This window comes from Temnothorax nylanderi, unplaced genomic scaffold (genome assembly GCF_030848795.1).
Source record: "Temnothorax nylanderi isolate EJ_2023f unplaced genomic scaffold, tnyl_v1.0 TNYL_tig1017_pilon, whole genome shotgun sequence".
In the NCBI taxonomy this organism is placed as follows: Eukaryota; Metazoa; Arthropoda; class Insecta; order Hymenoptera; family Formicidae; genus Temnothorax; species Temnothorax nylanderi.
The window spans coordinates 26127-45092 of NW_027250079.1; the positions used below are offsets into that span (position 1 = coordinate 26127).

Consider the following 18966-nt stretch of genomic DNA (forward strand, 5'->3'; position numbering starts at 1 on the left):
CGAGACAGACCGTGACTCTTTTACGCGACGCGACGATTTGCAAGTACTCGAAATGTTGAGATCTCGATAACGAGTGAACGGATCAAGTTCTAAATAGGCTTGATCGATAGCTTGGGGTCGATTTGGGGGGGGTCCGTTCTTTTCATTTTTCCGCTACGTGCCCTACGAGCGGAGATATTGCGAGCAAAAGTCGAAATGTGAAAATTTTATATTAAGATACGTCGTCGTTAAGATACGTCGACGCTCTCATTCAATATATATATGTCTACAGAGAAAACGTCACTTTCACTTTTTCGACACTGGCGGCTGCCGGCGTTAGTATCGCAGTGCAGTGCAGTGCAGTGCAGTGCAGTGCAGACAGTGCAGACAGTGCAGCGCGCTGTCACAGTCATCATAGACAGTCAGTTAACCAGTTAACCTATGTGCATAAGGCTGCGTTCGGAAACGTCACCCGGGTACACGCGGGTATACTTTCTTCTTCTAACTTGCTGAGATAGAAAGAGAAGGGAGTATACTCGGGTGACGTTTCCGAACGCAGCCTAACATGGATAATATTGCGATCTCCCGCCCCTTCCCTATTTTCTCAATGTGTATTTCTGATGACTTTTGGAGGTTACGCTGTCAGCTGCAATCTGAAGCGATCTGTATCTCCCAATAGGTACGTTTTCTTACATAAAATTCTTGTGCATTAAGTTCCATAAACGTCTTTGCGTGTTGCGATTAGTTTATCAGGCCAGAGTTATATTCGTCTGGATTTAAGGACTATATTCCCTCATGTCTCTTCGCCACAGGATGATTTGTTACTCTGATCTTTTCAGGTGTGGTAGAGGATAGATAGAAAGTATGAGATCCTAAGCTGTATTGAGTGCAACGGTTATCGAGGTACGTTGTAATGACCACGTTACACACCGACAAGGTAAAAAAAAAGAGAACGGAAAAATATAGTAAAGTTCTTATTTTGTCGATCAAAGTCATGATCGAGCCGGTTTCCCTAACGGTTTTATCGCGAGACAAACAAGTATCTTTCGTAATTGTGCTTATTCATTCTCGTTATCGCATCCGGTTTATATAAAGCAAAAAATATTCTATGTTTATTTAAAATTTCGAGACAGCTCGAGGAGGCTTTATAGAAATTTGTTGTGCGAGGTTTTCGTGGTTTTTATATTATATTATATATTGACGGCAGGGAGCTGATGCCGAGGAGATCAATCCCGTTTGCGCGAAGGCCCCGTTTACGCGAATATATTATTATATATATTGACGGCAGGGAGCTGATGCCGAGGAGATCAATCCCGTTTACGCGAAGGTCCCGTTTACGCGAAGGAATTATCGTAAGTTATTAATTAATATATTATCGGTTCAACTTATTTTTTCCATTAAGAGTTAGAAAAAGATAAAAATGCTCTTTTCCTTTCATATATATACATTTTACGTGTCTTCCTTCTCTCTTTTATTCATTTATACTATCTGTTGTACTTCGAAATCACTTATCTCTCTTATCTTCCTTCTTTTTACGTCTCCCTTTTCTTTGATGTTACTTAAAATTTGTAACTTTTCCATTTTTACTGTTAGTAGAATATGCTCCTCAAATTTGACAATTTATTTCTGAAACATTCTGTATTATATTATTTATGCACTATATAAATTAAACTATGTATAATATATCTCTTGATATAAACTAATTATATGTATGTTTGTGAATTATAGCAATTAGATAAGGAACTAAAGTTTCGTCATATCTGAAAAATGGCACCACCGATAAGACAATTACCCGAAGGGGACTTTGATGTCGAGAATTGGCTAGATCCGTACCAGGTGTCACACTATGCGATGGACATCTTCGAGTATTTGAAAGAACGAGAACGCCTATTCCCCATCGGCAATTACATGGAGGATCGGCAAATATGCCTCTCGCAATGGATGAGAGCGCTTCTGGTCGATTGGATGGTCGAGGTGCAGGAGTCATTTGAGTTGAATCACGAGACCTTATATCTGGCTGTAAAACTGGTCGATCTATACTTAACAAAGATGATAGTCGGGAAAGAGACTCTACAACTGCTCGGCGCTGCGAGTCTTTTCATAGCGAGCAAGTTTGACGTAAGTTTTATAATTATAATCTGCTATAAAATTGTGCTCATGTCGAGCAGTAAACTCAATAACAAAAACTTATTCTTAACTTTAACTTTAGGAAAGAATACCACCAATGGTAGAAGATTTGTACATATGTGACGGCGCTTACACACAAAGGGAGCTGATCAAAATGGAAATAAGTATTTTAAAAACAGTCAATTTTGACCTGGGAATACCTCTCTCTTACACATTTCTTTGGCGTTATGCCAGGGTAAGATATACACAAAGTTAACAATTTATATCGGGTATCCCAGAAATTATTCTGTCTCATATTTTATTCTCCAATATAATATCCGTCTTATTCAAATGGAATCTATATATACATACTAATTCAATCATTACTATCTGAAAATAGTGTGCCAAGGTGTCTATGCCCACGTTAACTCTGGCTCGGTACATACTGGAACATTCTCTGATGGATTATACAATGATCAGGTTTGGCGACAGTAAAATGGCAGCGGCGGCGTTGTTACTCGCGTTGCTAATGAAGGACTTGGGAGGATGGAATCCAACATTAGAATACTATAGCGGTTATAAACTTGACGACATAAGAGATATTTGCAATCTTTTAAATCAGAGCTTGCATAGGAAACACGAAGAAGCATTAAAGACTGTCCACAGCAAGTACAGCCACAAGTAAGTATTTACTTTTTGCTATGTATATATTGAACATGTTACACTTTATATATTTTTATTATACACGTTATAATTTATATATCGATTTTATTTGTATTCTAGGATTTTCTTTGAAGTAGCAAAGCTGCCCCTAAAAGAGACTTTAGACATATGAGTGAGATTTACACGGACAAGTCAGGCGTAAGCCTGCTACCGATTCAGGTGCAGCCGCCTAGCATGGGCTCTGTGCTGAACATGCTCAACGTTATCAATGGCATTAAATACTCTTCGTGCAAATTAGCCAGCAGGATATCGATAACTTCAAGGCCGAGATCGAAAAGCGGTAAAAGGAACATTCGCTGGATGACGGCAAAGTCGTCCTGGCAATCACCGAAAAGGATTCCAAGAAGAACGATAAAGAAATCAAGAAAGCAACTGGGAAAAAAATCGAGAAGGTCGAGCAGAAGACAACAAAAGACTTGGAAGCTAGCAAAATTAGCTTAGATACCGTTTAAACGCAATTAGGATACGAGACTCAAAAAAAGAGACGAGATATAAGATTACCGTCGTTGGTAGTGTGTTTGTGAAGGTAAAGGGAGGAATGTACCCATCGAGGTTGAATTTGCATGCAATATCAAATGTATATAAAGACACAGGTGCCATGTTGCTTAAAGAGAGCAATTTTAAGTGAAGATTATATCTTCAAGTTAATTAAGATAAAAGAAATTGTTCCCTTTTTGCCATTGCGCGAAATCAAAAAAAGCAATACCATTTCTTCACTTGCGCGCACGCGACCACGCAATTTTTTAAGGCTCAAATTGTTTACCATGCAAAATGCCGGTACAAATACGTCGACGGTGCTGGTTGTTAATTTCATCAAATTAAGTAACGTTCAAACTTGACTAAATTCGTATCAGACTCTCGAAATTAATTATTTTTCTCTATTATTTTGTAAAGCGAATTCGCAACCCTTTCGACACTCTTGAATGTATTAGTGCTTATTAAAGGCTGTCGTGTTACACAAGACGCATGCATAAGCAGGTGAATTTACATTAAAATATATGTTGAATATTTTATCATATATGTTGTGCGCAACGTAGATGTGTGTACACATGCTTTAATCTGCATTAATATACATTAGCGCATGCACCCATTTATGCGATTGTGACATTATTATATTGTGCCGTTTAGGCATATTGTCGTCACTCCATCCTAATTACCACCGATAAGAAAAAGAAGAAAGTATTATCTTATTTCATTATGAAGATATTCTAGGCATCTCTAATGCGGTATCGAGAATGACGATGATAATAGTATGAAGTAGCGAATGGTATTGTTAACCGATTATGTTTGTAATTAAGGACGTAATGGCCAAATGTTAATCGAGTCATTGTATGTCGTAGCTGATTTCAAGTTGCGTGATTATAGTCTTAGGACCGTAAGTAAAAGAACCGATTGTTATCCCGCTGTTAATATTGCAGAAAATAATGCTGATTATTCAATCGCGAGGGTTTGTCAACCTCTGCCGCCGTCTCTCTCGATGGGCTCATCATTTTCACATTGCAATAATAATCGTAATAACAAATTATCGCATTGCACTCAGATATAAATAAAATTGCAAAACTTCACATATATCATCATAAAATAAAAAGACCGTTACAAACTTGATTTACATATAACTATCCTGTAGACATACATTACTATCCTAGCTTACTTTCTTCAACATGTTGCATGGAATAAATTGTTTTATATGTATTGTTTTAAACTTCATATATTTCATCATAAAATAAAAAGAACGTTACAAACTTGGTTTACATGTATACTATTCTGTAGACATACATTACTATTCTTATGGACTTTCTTCAACATGTTGCATGGAATAAAAAAAAAACTAAACTCGAACATCCATCATGTTTATCAAATTTATGTACGCATAAGGGACATAGAGTGGAACATTTACCGGCGATATGCTCAATTTTACGCGCTTTATAGAGAGCTAAAGAAACATGATACTATTATTACAACTTTCGAATTTCCACCGAAGAAAACGATAGGAAATAAGGATGCAAAATTCGTGGAAGAACGACGACAAAAGCTGCAGCAATGGTTACGACGAATCGTCGGACGCGTAGCGCAGTGTTCACCTGTATTTGCGTGTAGGCCAAGCAGGCAGACGCTCGTGTCTCTGATGCTTTTCTTTGGTGATATAGTCCTAACGCTGAGGAATCGAGGAAAAATAATTCTGCAAGAAATACTTTTTCTTCCTTCCCTCAATATATGGGTTTATAATCATGACAATTTTTTTAATCAATCTTTATTAATCAATGTTCATGCAATGAGATCTCACAGCAAAAACGAAATTTATATTGTTTTGATACAAAAATATATCTTTCTAATACTAATACCACACTAAATGCGGCTCGCGCGCGGCTTAAATGGTAAAAAGTAGAAAATATCGTGCACGCTACTGTACACATGTGAAACTGTGCGAGAACTGCGCGGATCCGTGATATTTCCTATGCCTTTCACACTTAAGAGCAGTCTATTAAACGGACGCTCTCGCCAAGGTAGCGAGCGTACGAAAATCCTCGGGGATAAATAAAAGAAAAAAGGAGAGACAGAAAGAAAGGGGCGGAGGGGAGAAAACAAACGAGTATAAAATTACGAAATATTAAATATCTCTGCGCGTTAACAAACTAAATGTCGCTTAACGTGTTATTTGTACATTTTGTGCTATAAAATTACGAAATATTAAATATATCTCTGCGCGTTAACAAACTAAATGTCGCTTAACGTGTTATTCGTACATTTTGTGCTAAATTCGACGGCGTGTCTCGCAGGAAACCTGTCTGTCTTATTTTTTTAAATCATGCCGACGTACTAGTGCAAACAAAAATTAAAAAAAAATTAATAATAAGGCTGCGTTCGGAAACGTCACCCGGGTACACACGGGTATACTCCCTTCTCCTTCTAACTCGCTGAGATAGAAAGAGAAGGGAGTATACTCGTGTGCACTCGGGTGACGTTTCCGAACGTAGCCAAAAGGAAATAAAAGAAAAAAAAAGAAAAGAAAAGATCGCAATACTGTAACAAATAACACTCGTCTCTTGATAACGCATAAGAAACATCACCCGTTGGACGAATCGTAAACCTTATTTTAATAGAAAATTACCGCAAAAAGAAAAAGGAGAAACGAGGGCAATCCCTTCGCAGCTCTTTCCGGTTGAGGAGCGTGAATCTAGCGACAACTCTAACAAGCATACAGCACACTTTTACTGCAGAGTCCGAGCTATGGCAACAGCGAAAAAAAAAATCCACGATCGCCCGTTCGGCCGAGGCTGGTAAAACGGGCGACAGAGACGGCGCAGAGACGGCCGCGAAAAGTACTTCTGGCTTTGCGGCGCGTAAAAGAGAGGTCGAAATGTGTCGGGCATTGTTAAACTTGTTTGGCACACTCCTGCGTCAAGGCGCACGCCTCTGGCTTAACTTCGACATCGTTGTTGCCGTTCATTTTCACCGGGTGGGGAGGAATGAAGATGTACACACATTATTACAAATACACTGTCTGTGTGTACATCTTCATCCCTCTTTCTCCTCTTCCCCTTCCTCCTCTTCCTCCTCTTCCTCTTCCTCTTGATAGATGATTCCGACGATTTCGGCCTGCTCGTTGCCATCTTTTTGCTGTAACAAACAGAAATTATATATTTATTTTTATTTTTACCATTTACTGTAATAAATTGTTGATTTTTTGTACTTACGTTTCGCTGAAGTTGATGTTGGTGCTGAAGCCGGTGCCGATGCTGGTACCGGTGCTCCTGCAGTTGCCGGTGCCACTGCTGGTCCTGCTGCCGTTGCCGGTGCCACTGCCGCTGCCGGAGCCAGTGCTCCTGTAGCTGCCGGTGTCACTGCCGGTCCCGCTGCCACTGCCGGTCCCGCTGCCGCTGCCGGTGCCACTGCCGATGCTAGCGCAATTGCGGCGGCAAGTTCTTGCCTTAGTTGTTGGTTTTCCGCTTGAAGTTGTGCAAGAATAGCGCTATTCTCCGCGCGTTCCGCGTCATGCGAGGTCATATCGTTATCCTGAAAAATAAAATAAAGCATTATATTGCTGTCAAATGTATGCGTTAATGATTGAGTTCCAATATTCATTGTCAGTACTGAATCTATCATGAAGAGACACGGTAGTGTCTCGCGCAAAGTACACGCGAAGCGAGATGTATATTTAAACTCACAGTTGACAACGAGTATCGGAACGTATGATGCATAAAAATATCTCAAGAGACACGGTAGTGGCTGCGTTCGGGAAGCGCGCTACTAGCGCTATTGCTTCATTCTATCTTTATCGCTCATCAAGTGTAGAACAAGGATAGAACAAGCAAATAGCGCTAATAGCGCGCTCCTCGAACGCAGCCAGAGTTTCGCGCCAAGTACACGCGGAACGAGACTCTTTTATTACGCGACGCGACGCGACGCGACGAGTTGCGAGTAACCTGAGATTAATTGTATACTTACATCAACATTCATATTGTCGTTTAAATTGAGTTTCTTCTTAAACTGCTTTTCCATCAAGCACAGTAACAGTCGGATCGTTGCCAATAGCGCGCGCGCGGCCGGCACCTGGCACCGATCAACCTGGGGAAACGGTGGAGATAATTCGGGACTACCGACGCTCGCGAAATCCGCCGATGGGACACGTGTCCGCCTCGTCGTACCGCCCGTCGTCGAGCTCTCGTAATAGGTAGCGCGAAAACTCGCGCGAACTATCGTCGTCGATGACGTCGATGGCTATCGGATGACGGATCGTTGTTCAATGGCTACCGGAAATGGACGACTCGAGGCCGAGCGGATCCGCGCTCATGTAGCGCTAATCGTTTTTTGTTTTTAAAGGTAGATTCATAAAGGCCGCAACCGTTGGTTTAAGCCATAAACCCTAAGAAATTGACCAATGACAGATCAATGTGAGAAGAATAATCAATTGTGATTAATTAATTTCTTAGGGTTTAATTACGGCTTAAATTAACAGTTACGCCCTTCATAAATCGGCCTTATCTCGCTGATCCATAGACGCGGAACGCCGTGCGGCAGAGTGCGTTGACCAATCAGAAGGCTGCTGGAAGTCGCCTGCGTTAATCTTCGGCAAAATCAAAATTTGTTAATTGGCCAACGCACTCTGCCGCACGGCATTGCCGCGTCTATGGAATCTTAGCATTATGGTGCGATCCCATGGTACGGAACGTATGAGCAATGCGGAATTGTTAGAACGAAGTCCGTTCATAATGCCCCATGAAGCGAAATTCGCGGAAGCGCAATTGACGCTAGCCAATCACAAGACCCTTTTCGTAGATTCGTTTATTGTATCTATCAAAATAATGTATATTATTGGCACGCACATATTACGTTTCCACGTTTTCCGCTGCATAAAGAAATCGGCGGAATGAACGTAAAAAAAGGTCGAATCAATTTTCGAAGGTTCTGCCAATTCCGCATTGCGCATGCGTTTCGTACCATGGATCACATCATTAAAATTACAAACACGTATTGTTTATCGATACGCGATTATCGACTTGGGATTACCGACTGTGATAGTTTGTGTTATCATGATTTCTTAAGTTTTATGGTTGTAGCTTAGACTTTATGTGTCAGTGATCTGATTGACTGCAGTGAATCGATCGAAGATTAATTGTGTATTAAACACATAACAATAAAGCAAAGAAGTAAGTAGAGGGTATTTGCTAATCCCTTTCAGTGTATATATATATATATATATATATATATATATATATATATATATATATATATATGTATGTATATATATTAAATATTTATGTATTTTATAGGTTGTGTCTGTGTGGCATTTAATGCAACTGTGCGTGTCTTGAGGTATGTATTTCGAAAAATGCATGTTATTATAATTTTGACATATGTATATATATTAAATATTTATGTATTTTATAGGTTGTGTCTGTGGCATTTAATGCAACTGTGCGTGTCTTGAGGTATGTATTTTGAAAAATGCATGTTGTTATAATTTTAACAGTTTTTATTAGAGCTCGGCAAGCTTCTCGTCCAATTTTCAGCTAGGTCCGTCTAGCGCTATATATCTCTCCTTTATCTCGATGCGTTGCGCGCGTTACTTCGTATGAAATATTATCATGTGTCAATGTGCTATGTGTCAATGTGCTATTTAACCTCGTTCCTTGTCAATGGGAGCAGATGTGAAACGGGAAGATCGAACATATAGGTTTAATCTTTTTAATATGAATTGAAATAGAATGATATTCTGTTTTACATCTATACATTTTTATGATAATGAATGGGGTATATATAAGCAAATAGTTACAATCTCTATTTTTGAAATATCTTATTTATATCTTCACATAATACTCTTAACTAAATATTATTTTTCTTGCTAGGAATATTCTTGCTCGATGAATATAGTGGTTACTCAGATGAAAAAACATGTGTATCATCAGCTTTAGGTGTGCGACATGCATATACATGTGTATCAACGCCCACATATGGAAACAATTCGGAAGAAGAACAAACTATTCTTGAATCTACAGGATTAAGTTTAGAAGAATTAATGGCAGAAATGAAATCAATTTGAAGATAATTCAATGTAGATATAATGCATTTTATATATATATATATATATATATATATATATATATATATTAACCATATTAAACTGCTACAGTTACGTAAAATATTGCACTGTTATTCAAAAATTACTTCTGTGATAAAGTACAACTTACAATACATATGATATTGTGTAAAAGAAAAGATAAAATTTTTTTTAAATATGAAATGCGTTATATTTACATTGAATTATCTTCAAATTGATTTCATTTCTGCCATTAATTCTTCTAAACTTAATCCTGTCCAGATTCAAGAATAGTTTGTTCTTCTTCCGAATTGTTTCCATATGGGGGCGTTGATACACATGTATATGCATGTCGCACACCTAAAGCTGATGATACACATGTTTTTTCATCTGAGTGACCACTATATTCATAGAGCAAGGATATTCCTAGCAAGAAAAATAATATTTAGTTAAGAGTATTATGTGAAGATATAAATAAGGTATTTCAAATAGAGATTGTAACTATTTGCTTATATATACCCCATTCATTATCATAAAAATTTATAGATGTAAAACAGAATATCATTCTATTTCAATTCATATTAAAAAGATATTTATAAATGTATACCTATATGTTCGATCTTCCCGTTTAACATTTGCTCCCATTGACAAGGAAGTATATATGGGATCTTATGGGATGGTCAAAATATGATTCTTGCGACAGTTACTTTTGCAATAATAGTGAAGCGAGAATACCAATCAATATTTATTATTGTAGAAAAGTGGCATGCAACAATTACATCTCTTAAAACATATCTAGAAACTTGCATGCGTGCATAAGAAAATAGATTGGTCCCATTTCCTTATACACATGTATATGGACTGATCAATTTCTTTATGTTTATGCGCTATATAAATTTGTCTGGATATATACCTTTACATGCTCTTTTTAAGAGCGGAAAATTGCACCAGAAATATATTTGTATCATGTATCATTCATATCTTTATTTTTTCCTTATAAATTTTTAAATATATAAAACATTTATGTTTGTAATTCCTCTCATGATAAATTCAATGACATTGAAAATTATTTCTTTATTTTGTTTTATACATTGAAGCATTTTAATTTAATCTTGATACACACAACTGTCAAAATATACAATGACAGTCACTCACAAAGTAAGCGCAATAAAAGAACCAATCGGCATTGCGGAAAAGAGACAACAATAAATTGATTTAATACAGCAATTTTAAGAGAGAAAAAATGCTGTACTTTGTGTATGCGTAAAACTTTAAATATATTATACCTCTATATATAATTTATAAACAGTAGCTTTCTATGTTATCTACATGTTTTTTTAAGTGTATCTCCAGTAGGTCTAATCCATTGATAACTGAAACGATCGATCCTTCAATTAATTGAACAAAAGTAGATTAAGTAATTATTGAAATCTTTTACAAGCGAAAGCGGGAATATCGATCTGCATCTTGCACGTAGCAAGCCGCATAAGACGCGGTAAAGAATCTGTTTCTGTTCAATTAGTTAAAGTTTCAGTCATCAGTGGATTACGCCTATTTAAAAAAATAATCGTGTCAACAATAATACCTCATGTGTGATGTGGAGCTATTATGTCTGCTAAGTTTGCACCTCCCCCTCTCCACAAAAAACAGGAATAACACATGAAATTAAGTGCGCTTTATGTTAATTATGTGCTTCACGATTTTTGTGCTCAAGTGGTTTCGCTGGAAATTGCAATTGAAAGTAGGGGTGGTGGCCTAACATAAGCTAGCACCCTCACTCATTAAAATTACATATAATTTCAAATTCTTTAAAATTAGTCTGTTTGTAATAGTTTAAGAGATATACGTAAAAAAGATCTATATATATGGTGAGGCAATAACTATAATTATTACCACTTTAAATACACTCGTCACAAAAATTAAAGGAACACTTAAATTTTCTTAAAAACTAGGCAAAATTTGAGCAGCTGTATCTTCGTTAAAAATGAACAAAATTTAAGTTTAAAAAAAGGGTTTTAAAGCTTGAAATTTCTACTTTCAGAAGATCACTATTTTCTTTTACTTTCTGTGAGTTTGGTAATTTTTACATATAGAAAACCACGAGCTGGACAAAATGGGAAATTTTCTTCTCACTTTGTGGGCGTGTCACGTGCTCAAAAAAATTCTGCGAAATTTTTTTACTTTCCAATGTGAAAGCTCGAAGTTTTCTCTACAAAATCTCTTTTTAAAAATGTTTCTACGATTTTTTGTTACTGAGTTAACGCGGATTGAATAAGAAATGAGCATTTTGACTTTGCTTGCTCATAACTCCGTTAAAAATCATCGTACCGCAATTCGCAAAATGGATTCTTAAAGCTAAAACTTTGCTCTATCAAGTCGTGTAATCGCCAATTTTTTCATAAAGATGTTTGGATACATTAAAAGTGAGTAAAGATGTCGTAAAAATTTGCAATTTTTTACTTTTTATTTAGATCCAAAAAACAATTGTGCAGAACAACAACAAAAATTTATTCTTTACGTTTTTTTGTACTTTTAAGTATCCTACATTTAAAAAAAATTTGCCGAATAGCTATGAGATTTTCTTCATGATGGCCACTATGGTTTTACGGGGCAAAACGTACAAAAAATTGTGAAATTGCTTAATTTCAGTAAAAATCAAGAAAAAAATTAAAAATAACGTCTGGCGGACGTTGAAAAACTGTTTTCAATTACGCTGACAATACATTGAAGATGAGTAAGTGTCAGCAAAGCTAGAAAAACTTTTTTATAAAAAATTAATGTTTTGTGTTTTAAAAATTTGAAAAAATACCGCCGGCATTAGCGTTACCCAAAGCATACGAGGAGGTTGCCCGGTCGGATTTACGCTTTGTTATGCGCGCGTGCGCGTGCGTATGTGTATGTGTGTCATTCAGCTGAGATCCCGCGACTCGTTGCTTTCGCAGTATTTTATGATTCTAAACTCATTTATGACTGTGTGTGCGTGCGCTTACATGCGTGTATGATTATGTATGCATGCGTACATGCGTGCGTGTGTGGGTGAGTGGATAGATGGTCATAGGTGGTAAAATAAATTTTTTAAAATAAGTATAAGCTAGAAAAACTTTTTTTAATAAGAAATTAATGTTTTGTGTTTTTGAAATTTGAAAAAAATCATTTTACCACCTACGACCATCTATCCACTCACCCATACACGCACGCATGTACGTACGCACACACGCATACGGAATACACACATACATACACATACATACAAACACGCGCGTGCGCGCACGCATACACAGTCATGAATGAGTTTGGAGTCATAAAATACTGCGAAAGTGACGAGTCGCGGGGTCTCACCGGAATGACACACATATACATACGCACGCGCACGCGCGCATAACAAAGCGTAAATCCGATCGAGCAACCTCCTCGTATGCTTTGGGTAACGCTAATGCCGGCGATTGTTCTACACAATTGTTTTTTGGATCTAAATAAAATAGTAAAAAATTGCAAATTTTTACGACATCTTTATTCACTTGTAATGTATCCAAACATCTTTATGAAAAAATTGGCGATTAGACGACTTGATAGAGCAAAGTTTTAGCTTTAAGAATCCATTTTGCAAATTGCGGTACAATAATTTTTGACGGAGTTATGAGCAATCAAAGTCAAAATGCTCATTTCTTATTCAATCCGCGTTAACTCAGTAACAAAAAATCGTAGAAACATTTTTAAAAAAAGATTTTGTAGGGAAAACTTCGAGCTTTCACATTGGAAAGTCAAAAAATTTCGCACGATTTTTTTGAGCACGTGACACGCCCACAAAGTGAGAAGAAAATTTCCCATTTTGTCCAGCTCGTGGTTTTCTATATGTAAAAATTACCAAACTCACAGAAACTAAAAGAAAATAGTGATCTTCTGAAAGTAGAGATTTCAAGCTTTAAAACCCTTTTTTTAAACTTAAATTTTGTTCATTTTTAACGAAGATACAGCTGCTCAAATTTTGTCTAGTTTTTAAGAAAATTTAAGTGTTTCTTTAATTTTTGTGATTTTAGTTACACTAATTCTTCTCTGGGCCTTATAGATTAGAATATATTTAAGGTAGTAATAGTTATTGCTTCATCCTATATACGATATAAGAGTAAAGTACCAGTTAAAATACAGATAGCAAATTAGTTTTAATCTTAAAATGTTCCTAAATTTATGTGTTTCCAAAATATGCACAATGAGTATTTTGTATTCATCTCCTTTGGTCGACCCAAACGTGAACACCCCGTACAAGAGTAAAGTACCAGTTAAAATAGAGATAGCAAATTGGTTTTAGTCTTAAATTTATGTGCTCCCAAAATATGCACAATAAGATTCTCATGTTCATTCTTTTCGGCTGACCCAAACGTGAGCATCATACGTACAAGAGTAAAGTAATTAAAATAGAGATAGCGAATTGGTTTTAATCTTAAAATGTTCCTCAATTTATGTGTTTCCGAAATATGCATAATGAGATTTTCGTGTTCATCCCCTTTGGCCAACTTGAACGTGAATACCCCATACATACAAGAGTAAAGTACCAGTTAAAATAGAGATAGCAAATTGGTTTTAGTTTTAAAATGTTCCTCAATTTATGTGCTCCCAAAATATGCACAATAAGATTCTCATGTTCATCCCTTTCGGCTGAGCCAAACGTGAACACCCCGTACGTACAAGAGTAAAGTACTTAAAATAGAGATAGCAAATTGGATTTAGTCTTAAAATGTTCCTCAATTTATATGTTTCCGAAATATGCATAATGAGATTTTCGTGTTCACCTCCTTTGGCCGACTCGAACGTGAATATCTCATACATACAAGAGTAAAGTACCAGTTAGAATAGAGATAGCGAATTGGTTTTATATGGTAGATACGGAAAAATGTTTCAGACAAAAGTTGTATGGTCTAAAGGAGGACACATGATTCCGATGTCAGCCATGTCGTAGATATTGTGGTTTTCAAGAAATTTCAAACATGACTAATTTTTTAAATGAAATTGGTTTTTTTCTTGAGATTAAAGTTGTACATCTCGTGGAGACGTTTCCAAAATACTATAATAAACCTCTCTTTCGTTAAGATAAATTTTGTCATTTAATATAATTATGAGATATCTCGTAAAATATTCACTTTTCGATTACTTTATTTTGATACTTTTACACGTAAAATAATAAAAGGAATCAATAAAAAAATTATTTTTAGAGCTTGATTGCATTTTGTAGATTCTACGTATAAAAATCAAAGTAAAGTTATTGAAAAGTGAAGATGATGAGAGATTTATATTTTATATAAAAATATTATCACAAAATGTAAAATATCAAAAATTAAAAATATGTCAAAATCAGGAAATTCTTTACGAAACAGAGCTTTATTATAGTGTTTTGAAAACGTCTTCACGAGATGTACAACTTTTATCTGAATTATAAAATGCTTCTCCGAATATTTTGTCGTGCGCGCAGCAATGTAAAAGGTGGACTATTCCTTCTCATCAAATCGCGCAGATAGACACAATGATTCGTGTATTTAACCAATTCTACCTGTTTACGATAAATGATGTGCTTATTATTTGACATCCTGTATAATTAAAAAACCAAACTTTTTATTACATACATATTAAAAGAAATATATGTTATTAATATTAATGAAAGGTTAACTGAAGATTCTTGTATTAAAATTAAAATAATATTAAAAAATTTAAATGTAACTACTTTTTTGTCTCCTTATCAATCAAATTTTTATTTAAAAATGATGTAAGGAGTTTAATGTTTTATTATTTCTATTTGTTTTAGATTGCCTTTTATTTTATACAGGTAAGTCTCTCTCTCTCTCTCTCTCTCTCTCTCTCTCTCTCTCTCTCTCTCTCTCTCTCTCTCTCTCTCTCTCTCTCTCTCTCTCTCTCTCTCTCTCTCTTTCTCTCTCTTTCTCTCTCTCTCTCCCCTTTCTTTTTTCCCCTTTTTTTAAAGGTTGGCTGCTCTGCGCCTTTAAAAGTCGGCTGCTTTGCGCCCATAAAAATCGGCTGCTCTGCGCCTACAAACATCGGCTGCTCTGCGCCTACAAACATTGGCTGCTTTGCGCCTACAAACATTGGCTGCTCTGCGCCTATAAACATCGGCTGCTTTGCGCCTACAAACATTGGCTGCTCTGCGCCTACAAACATCGGCTGCTTTGCGCCTTTAAACTTCGGCTGCTTTGCGCCTTTAAAAGTCAGCTGCTTTGCGCTGATAAAAATCGGCTGCTTTGCGCCTATAAAGATCAGCTGCTTTGCGCTCATAATAATCGGCTGCTCTGCGCCTACAAACATTGGCTGCTTTGCGCCTTAAAAAATCGGCTGCTCTGCGCCTACTAACATCGGCTGCTCTGCGCCTTAAAAAATCGGCTGCTTTGCGCCTTAAAAAATCGGCTGCTTTGCGCCTTTAAAAGTCGGCTGCTTTGCGCCCATAAAAATTGGTTGCTCTGAGCCTAAAATCATCGGCTGTTCTGTAAAAATCGGCTGCTCTGCGCCTATAAAAATTAATTGCTTAGCGGTTTAAGAAATCTGTTGTGCGCCTATTTATACAATGTCTCTAAAGACTCAAAATATTATTTTAAAGCCTGCAGACAAAGATATAATTACCCGAGGCGAATGGCTTACGGACGTACATATTGATCATTTCCATAGACTTTTACAAAGTTGTTCAGATTATAGACCTATCGAAATACAATTGTCTGATACGATTCAACCTGTATCACAAGATAAAAAACACATTCAAATATTATATAGTTCGTTACATTGGGTGTGTAGCTATTATGATACAAAAAATATATTTATATATGATTCTTCAAGTAATAAAACGTTGTGTAAAGATCATGAGCAATTCTTGGAAAAATTATTTCCAACACATGACTTTAAAAAACATCCCGTCAAATTTCCTACTGTGCAACATCAATTGAACAGTAGAGATAGTGGTGTTTTTGCTATAGCTTTTGCTACTTCGCTGTTATTTAATATTAAACCTGACAAAGTAAAGTATGAACATAAGTTTATGCGTTCACATTTGATACAAATTTTGGAAAATAATGTTATTGAACATTTTCCTCAGGATTTGCAATGTGCTAATCCTCAAAAAGTACTTCCATTAGCAGTGATAAAAGATAGAGAGGCTAAAGCGACTGCTCAACGTATGAAAAGACATTTTAAAAGTAATTACGCTAAAAAATGTCGGGCAGAAAAACAGAATTTAGAAAATCGCGCTACAAAGCAGCAACGATGCAAACAGAATTTACCAAATAATCGTGCTCAAGATTCACAATGTGCTATTTCTCAAAGAGTACTTCCATTAGCGATAATAAAAGCGACAGAAACTGAAGCAATTGCTAAAAGTGCAAAAACACATTCTGAAAATAATTATGCTACAAAATCTCGTACAGAGCAACAGGATTTAAACAATCGCGCTATTATAAAGCGACAGCAATTCAAACAAAATTTAGAAAAAAAAGTAATTTTAAAGCCTGAAGAAAAAGATATAATTATTCGAGGCGAATGGATTAATGACGATCATATCGATCATTTCCATACACTTTTGGAAAGTTGTTCAGATTATAAACTTGTCGAAACATGGCGAATCCAAATGCCTAAATTTATGCAACGTATACCACAAAATAGGAAACATATACAAATATTGCACAGTTCGTCAGCTCCAATAAATTGTGATGATCCAGAAGATAGAAATAAAGAAGGACATTGGGTATGTAGTTATTACGATACAACAAAAATATACATCTATGATTCACAAAATAGAAAAAAATTGCACGAACATCACAAGGAATTCTTGAAAGTATTATTTCCAAAATACGACTTTGAGAACAATCCTGTCGAATTTCCTGCTGTGCAATATCAAGAAAACTGTAATGATTGCGGAGTTTTTGCTATAGCTTTTGCGATTTCATTATTGTTTGATATTAAACCTGACAAAGTTACATATGATTATAGAGTAATGCGTTCACATTTGTTGAAGATTTTCGAATCGAATACAATTGAACATTTTCCTCAAGATCCACAAAGTGATGTTCAGACAGTGCTTCCATTAGCAGTAATAAGAGATAGAGAAGCTAAAGCGACAGCTTTACGTATAAATAGACATTTATCTCAGAAAGATTCCTGTGAAAACATTAGTGATACTGGAAATAATTGCGCTGAGAAACGTTGTCGAGAGGAACAGGATTCGTCAGAAAATAATTGTGTTCAAGATTCACAATGTGCTATTTCTCAAAGAGTACTTTCATTAGCGATAATAAAGCGACAGAAACTGAAGCAATTGCTAAAAGTGCAAAACACATTCTGAAAATAATTATGCTACAAAAGCTCGTGCAGAGCAACAGGATTTAAACAATCGCGCTATTATAAAGCGACAGCGATCCAAACAAAATTTAGAAAAAAAAGTAATTTAAAGCCTGAAGAAAAAGATAGAATTATTCGAGGCCGATGGATTGCGGACGATCATATGGATCATTTCCATACACTTTTGGAAAGTTGTTCAGATTATGAACCTGTCGGAACATGGCAATCCAAAGGCCTAAATTTATTCAACGTATACCAGAAAATAGAAAACATATACAAATATTGCACAGTTCGTTAGCTCCATACAATTGTCCAGATCCAAAACGTAATAATGAGGATGGACATTGGGTATGTAGTTACTACGATACAACAAAAATATATATCTATGATTCACAAAATAGAAACAAATTGCACGAACATCACGAGATATTTTTGAGAAAATTATTTCCTGACTACGACTTTGAGAACAATCCTGTCGAATTTCCTGCTGTGCAACATCAAGAAAACTGTAATGATTGCGGAGTTTTTGCTATAGCTTTTGCGATTTCATTATTGTTTGATATTAAACCTGACAAAGTTACATATGATTACAGAGTAATGCGTTCACATTTGTTGAAGATTTTCGAATCGAATACAATTGAACATTTTCCTCAAGATCCACAAAGTGATGTTCAGACAGTGCTTCCATTAGCAGTAATAAGAGATAGAGAAGCTAAAGCGACAGCTTTACGTATAAATAGACGTTTATCTCAGAAAGATTCCTGTAAAAATATTAGTAATACTGGAAATAATTGCGCTGAGAAACGTTGTCGAGAGGAACAAGACTCGTCAGAAAATGATCGTGCTAAAAAACGGCGTCGATATAAAATTCAGACAATTGTGTTAGTAATACTAAAATTAATCGCGCTAAGAAACGTTGTCGAGAGGAACAAGACTCGTCAGAAAATGATTGTGCTAAAAAACGGCGTCAATATCAGAATTCAGAAGACAATCGTGCTGAAAGACGACGTCAGTATAAGATAACTTAGCAAATATTCGCCTTAATAAGCGAAAATATTATCTTATACATTCTCAGCAAGAACGAGATAGACAAAGAAAATATTCTGATCGTAAATGGCTTTATAATAAACAATATTATGAGAGAAAAATAGTAAAAAGTGATTGTGTTAAAAGACGTCGTCAGTATAAAGACAACTTACAAAAGTATCGTCTTAATAAGCGAAAACATTATAAAGACAACTTACAAAAGTATCGTCTTAATAAGCAAAAACGATATCTTATACATTCTCAGCAAGAAC

The 18966-nt window shown here is 36.0% G+C and overlaps 2 protein-coding genes across 2 annotated transcripts; one reads left to right on the forward strand and one right to left on the reverse strand.

Moving 5' to 3' along the window:
- The first annotated feature begins 1267 nt into the window (after positions 1-1267).
- On the forward strand, positions 1268-2920 carry LOC139786358 (G2/mitotic-specific cyclin-B3-like). Its single transcript, XM_071725524.1, has 5 exons — positions 1268-1331; positions 1708-2097; positions 2189-2341; positions 2486-2766; positions 2869-2920. Exons 2-5 carry the CDS (start codon positions 1747-1749, stop codon positions 2918-2920), a joined length of 837 nt encoding a protein of 278 aa, XP_071581625.1. The 5' UTR covers positions 1268-1331; positions 1708-1746.
- Positions 2921-4997: 2077 nt separating this feature from the next.
- LOC139786357 (uncharacterized) lies at positions 4998-7534 on the reverse strand. Its single transcript, XM_071725523.1, has 3 exons — positions 7255-7534; positions 6504-6822; positions 4998-6426 (listed from the first exon to the last, which is right to left on the reverse strand). The coding sequence occupies exons 1-3, from the start codon at positions 7306-7308 to the stop codon at positions 6296-6298; spliced, it is 504 nt and encodes a 167-aa protein (XP_071581624.1). The 5' UTR covers positions 7309-7534; the 3' UTR covers positions 4998-6295.
- Positions 7535-18966: the final 11432 nt, after the last annotated feature.